General features: G+C 37.1%; 1 protein-coding gene across 8 annotated transcripts in view; it reads right to left on the bottom strand.

Annotated features, from left to right (window-relative positions):
* The window catches only part of LOC126295198 (uncharacterized), a 289,435-nt gene extending 283,726 nt beyond the window's left edge, over positions 1-5,709 (bottom strand). For 7 of the 8 annotated variants that reach the window (XR_007552414.1, XR_007552413.1, XR_007552408.1 and 4 more), the window contains exons 1-2: positions 5,589-5,693; positions 3,879-3,974 (exon numbers count right to left, since the gene is read on the bottom strand). Coding sequence is in view for 1 of the 8 variants with exons in the window: in XM_049987511.1 (XP_049843468.1) it covers positions 3,879-3,956 (78 nt within the window). In the remaining 7 variants the exon portion in view is untranslated. Of the gene's footprint in view, positions 1-3,878; positions 3,975-5,588 lie in introns of all 8 variants that reach the window. The other variant, XR_007552409.1, reaches the window with a different exon arrangement.
* Between the last annotated feature and the right edge of the window lie 291 nt (positions 5,710-6,000).

Genomic DNA, 6,000 nt, shown 5'->3' on the forward strand with positions numbered 1-6,000 from the left:
CCAAATAATCACAAGTTTGATTCATGAAGTTCATAAGTATCTCATTCCACTACCAGTTACACAAGCATAGTGCTCACTTAAAATGGCTACTTTCACTAGTGCAGTGTGTGTTCACTGCATGTTTCGGTCTCACGAAAGAAACTCTGCAATAATTGTTCAGTGTAAATTTCACAACGAATACATCAAAGAACCTCCAAGCATGTTTCGGTCTCACGAAAGAAACTCTGCAATAATTGTTCAGTGTAAATTTCACAACGAATACATCAAAGAACCTCCAAGCAGACCTACAATTTACTCTTGGCACAATAACATTGTTGAGACAGGTTGTTCACTGTGACACGATAGATCACCAGATCGCCTGCTCATTGATGAGTATATCGAACAGGTTAAGGAGAGCTTTGCCTGCAGTCCACAAAAATCACTGTGAGGTGCATCTTGTGAGACTGGTATTCCACAAAACTCTGTTTGGCAAGTAGATCATAGATGTTTACCCTTGAAACATACAGATTCACAGTGGCACAGCACATTAATGATGCATATAAGGTTGCTACAAAGAATTCTGTATGGAAACGTTGCATCAGATAGGACGACGATGAGGCTTTCCTGAATACAATAATCTTCACCGACAAGTATACATTTCATACCAGTGGCACGGTGAATACCCACAACTGCAGAATACAAAGCAGCGGAAATCCACACGCATCCCAAGAACACATTTGTGACAGCCCCAAAGTTAATGTGTTTTTAGCACTTGGCAAATTTGAAGTGTGCAGCCCTTTCTTCTTCATGGAGAAAACTGTCGCTGGTATTGCATATCTGGGTAAGCTTGAAAACTTGTTAATTCCAAAGATTGATGAAAATGACAGATGGGGTGGTTTACTACCAATGATATGGTGTACCACCTCTTTTCCTCATGGAAGGTCTAGGCTTCCTCAATAACTGCTCCCCTGAGCAGTGGACTAGCCAGGGATGGTCAATCACATGGCCAATGTGCTCCCCAGACTTGACGCCACTGGATTTCTTTCTCTGTGGTTTCATTAAAGACCGTGTGTATGCTGACCTGAAAAATGAAATCTACATTGCCATTACAATTTGCTGCAGTGGGTGTGGGAAGAAATTAATTATCAATAATACGTTTGCCACATCACAAATTGTACTCGTATCAAACCAAAATGGCACTTTTATGAAAAATTTGAGGTTATTTGCTACAAAACGACATCTACCAATTCTCTTAGTTATCTCAATAAATTTCTATATCATTCTAAAGTCATAGTCTTTTTGGCTGTATTATCACAGACAAATTAAGGATTTTTTTTCCATATACGACACATTGTGTATATTTCCATTGGTATGTGTGTTTCTGTAGTAAGTTACAAAAGCAGGATTTGTACCCTGTGAATTGTGTCAGTAAAATCCCTGAGTAATGACAGAATAATTCTCTGCAAAGTCACAAACAATAAAATATTCATTTACTTTCAGTTCTTCTTTAGTGATTTTAAAGATATGTCACTGCTACTGGGAGATACAACAAGTGGTAGGAGCTGCTGTAAACCCGATGCAAACACTTCACAAAATCATCTGTGATTTTGTTATAGTCTCCACGACTGTGCTGCCTGTAGTTAACTAACACCTGTGTGTAGTTTTGTCAATGCAATTTGTGCCAAACAGTTCAAACAATCAGTCAGCCTTGCAAAATTGTACAATAGGGACATACAACTATGAAAGATGCTAAAATTGCAACACTGCAAGCCACAAGTGCAACACAGTGCTTTTATGATGGTAATGTATATTTTTCACACTTTGTCAGTTCTTTCAATTTACACACATAAATCATTAACTTAAAATTCTGGTGTGAGACATACGAAGAACACGTATTCCACTGACATAGGCAGTGCTTTGGCTGTAGCTCAATAACTTTTGGGAACAACATTTCCGTCTGGGTATGTATCTTTGAAATATGCATACAATTACCTAAGAATGTGCAACACTAGCTGCTTCCACGTATGTACTCCGTTTGCACTTTCCTCCACAGACACACAACTGTTTATTCATGGCATCACATGGCTCACATTACTACAGTAAAATCATGTGCACAATGAATGGTCTTTCATTTCTCTTGATGTCGCTAACATACCATCTACTGTATGTGTTTTGTTCTTTGTATCAAGTAATCTGAAATGCAAAATTCTTTCATGGCTCTCCTTATGCTCCAAGCCTTTGGAAGCACTGTAAAAATTTGTATTTTGTAACGAATATATTCTGCAATGTGAAAATTAAGTTTCATCTGTGCTCCGATTTCCCTTTCCCCCCTTATCCACATGCTTTTACTTCCAGTCGTGTCACGTACGATCCAGTACCAAGGCAATGTTTTTCAATTTCGGCTTTGGCTACTTTTTCCCATACTGAAGGCTCTTTTTCTTTGCAGGGAATCTGCCTAAAAACTGGAGAATAATATTTAAAGAGTACAGTGCCAGATCCTATTTTATTTCATCTCCATTCAACATCATCTTCAGAAGTACATAGTACAACTGACAATGTCTGTGGGGGTTGTGGTGTATGATATCTGCTTGCCACATTTGGTAAAAACTTTTCCACTTAACTCACATATTAGTACACTCTTACACCATGCACTCTTGAACATCCTTCAAGTTGTTCTGTACTCTCACATAGCCTTACTGAAATGGATTGCAACTGTACCATTTTGACTTTAAGTCCCTTTTATTTTATTTTTTTATATATTTTTTAAGATGTGACTAAATACTATTTCACAGCACATATACACTGAAGTCAGGGTAAACAGAATAGATGAATTTTTAGATATAAAGTAATAAAGAAAACAAAATTATATTGTGTAAAGAAAACATAAGTTAAACTGACACATCCAACACCATTACAAAATGCTGCACTCATGATTTATGGAACAAGTACTAATGTTGAGTACAAAGCCACGTACATGAAACAAGCTAACGATGACTGGTTAAAATAAGTCTGATTGTTCACAGCAAGAAACTTTCACCAATTTGTCAGAACAACAGTGACAGCTATTGTCAGCGGAGCTGGAAAAAACCCAAAGACATAGCTTCTTACTGCATTGTTAGTGTAGTCGTGTACATAAAATAAATTTGTGTGTCATAATGCCTTTAATTTTCCATCTTGGTGTTTACCATGTTTATAGTAACATACTAGGGGTGTTTTGAGACATTCAAGGTCAAAGGTTAAGGTCAATGACCTTGAATGTGAAAACCGCATATTAACATAAAGCTCTACTCATTAGCTTTTCAGTGATTCAAGTTTCATTGTTATATTTGGATTATAACCAGAATTACATTCATCTATGTTGAGACAGGCAGATGATAATGTCACGCAATTTCCCAACTTTGCAGACTTAACTTTTTACACAACTTGTCATATACCTCTGCAAACTGATAGTTTTTCATCTCTTATCTCAATCACTGTATGCGCCAAATTTGGAATAAATTTGAATGAGCCGGCCATTGTGGCCAATCGGTTCTAGGCACTTCAGTGTGGAACGACGCTGCTGCTTCAGTCACAGGTTCGAATCCTGCCTTGTGCATGGATGTGTGTGACGTTCTTAGCTTCTTTAGGTTTAAGTAGTTTCTAAGTCTAGGAGACTGATGACCTCAGATGATAAGTCCCACAGTGCTTAGAGCCATTTGAACATTTGAAATCTGAATGGGGCAGGTTGAGTGCTTCATTGAATTGAAATTCCCCATGTGTAACATTAAAAATTCACTGTGTTTTATATTTTCACACTGTGTCACACTTACAGCAACAGGACATGAATTATGTTTATTAACACAGCATACCGCACACACAAATTAAAGGAAGAATGTTAAAAATTCAGTTAAGTTAGTTACCATTGAGCATGCCACAGTAGATACAACGCATTCATTTGTTTCTTCTGTTTTTACAAAAACTGTTTTTTTGTGTTCCATGGCTGCAGTTCTAAGCACCTGAAAAACAAGAAAAGAGAGAAAAAGTCATATCTAATATCTGTTGCCACTGAGAGATACAGCTCAAAAGCAGTATTTTCAGTCCACTACTGCCTGCACCACAAGAGTCACTGCACATAAAATAAATTTAACACTGGATGAAAAACAGAGTATAATGGCAAGAATTTATCTACAACTCAGGCTGCAAAGATTTACAGCACAATATGAAGACAGAAAAATCACAATCACATGCAACAGTAACAACTGATTATTGCTTGCCGTCGTTCCTTTATAACACTAAGGCAGTTTGAATACGTATCTTGCTTTCTCCATATAAATTATAACCTCAGCATTATGATCAATTAATATAAGTGAATTTGTCCAGGCAAATACAACAACTTATATCACTCAACTTCAGTTTTGCAGATGATGGTTAAAACATAACCTGAAGACTTTTACAAGCTCAGTATTAAAGATTTATATTGCATTTTTTAATGTGTACTCTATTCCAAGAAGTTTACAACTCTAGTCTTAGTAATGTGTTCACGAACAGAAAAGAATTTGTATGTCTTAAACACACATGCAGCGCCTGACATACTGGTGTTAAATCTCTAAACCCACATTTCAACTGACACATTGTTCATTGCCTTATTTACTTTCAGCCTGACAAATATAAAATGAAAACCTACTCCAAATAACTAATCAACTGTTCATGACACACATTTTTACCAAACAATATATATGTACTTCTATCACAGCTTTGTCTTTGTGAGTTTCCTCACCTACAATGAGAGGTTGGACACTCAGTTTAGAGCAATGAATAGCATGCTGGAATTCTTATCCATGATCTAATGAGAAACGTACAAACTGCTATCCACAAGCTACATGGTGAAACAACTACTTGTTGACAGTCAGGAATATTTCTTACCGGTTCTTTTATAAAACTGGCCTACCGGAATGACTTTTTAGTAACTGCACTGTCATACCCGTACATAATGCTTTAAGAAGTTAATTTCCACTGCAGATCAAAGCATAGATCAAACAGCATAGAACAAAACTGCACATATTGGATAACATTTCCTGCAAGTGGCATTTTTCAAGTCTCATAGATTTTATCGGACGGGGTGAAAACAGTACGCGCTTTATAAGGCGTAATACATACAAGGTGACATGGTTTTCCGCAACTGTTGTACAATACACGTATGTAATATGCACCAGAATGACGACAAAGGTATTTAGCTCTGTTGTAATTCGAAAACGGATAACGACAACGAAGGTCCGTCGTAATAAATAAACGTCACAACGATAATCACATACGAAATTCGTACGCTGTCGTAAACTATAACCTACACCGTGAGCAATGAGCCATTTACAACACTGCAGATACGCAATTAACTCACTTTTAGAAGTGGCTGTTAAAAAAACAAGATGTAATGCGGTATTGGTGTAAACAGTTACAGAATCATCATAACAAGATATTGACTAATTGCCTGCTGAGCCATAATAATAACAAATCGGGGTATTAATTTTCTTCGCCTTCGGTCAAATGTCTGTAACCTCCTTACGCTCATGTAATAAATATCACCCGTAGCACGTAATTTATGAATTACTATGAAACAAAATAATTGTACCTACCAGTCTACCAATTAAGAAACAATAATAATTAATTGAGTGGTCAGTACTGGACTAGTGGTGGGTTCAAAGAAAATAAGCTGTGTACGAACTTCGACCATAAGTATCTATGCTCGAAGTGTACGAATCAGTGGAGGGCATAAGAGGCATCTAGCGCCAGTAGCAACTGGCACGCTGGGCTATAGAAGGCACCGATAGCTGTCTCCGTTGTCACGGCATCATGGTTCTTGTCATCCATTGCAGCAGAAGAATCTCATTATATGTTCAATTGGTATAGTCATCGAAATTTTTCAAGCTCTTGTTGCCTTTTCATTCGTTGAAAGTGAGACCCTGTGCATTCATAATCGTTATTTACATATCTAAGACGAAAAATAGCAACAAGCTCCCATTTGATTTAACTATGTATTGTGTGATT

This window comes from Schistocerca gregaria, chromosome 11 (genome assembly GCF_023897955.1).
Source record: "Schistocerca gregaria isolate iqSchGreg1 chromosome 11, iqSchGreg1.2, whole genome shotgun sequence".
Taxonomy (NCBI): Eukaryota; Metazoa; Arthropoda; class Insecta; order Orthoptera; family Acrididae; genus Schistocerca; species Schistocerca gregaria.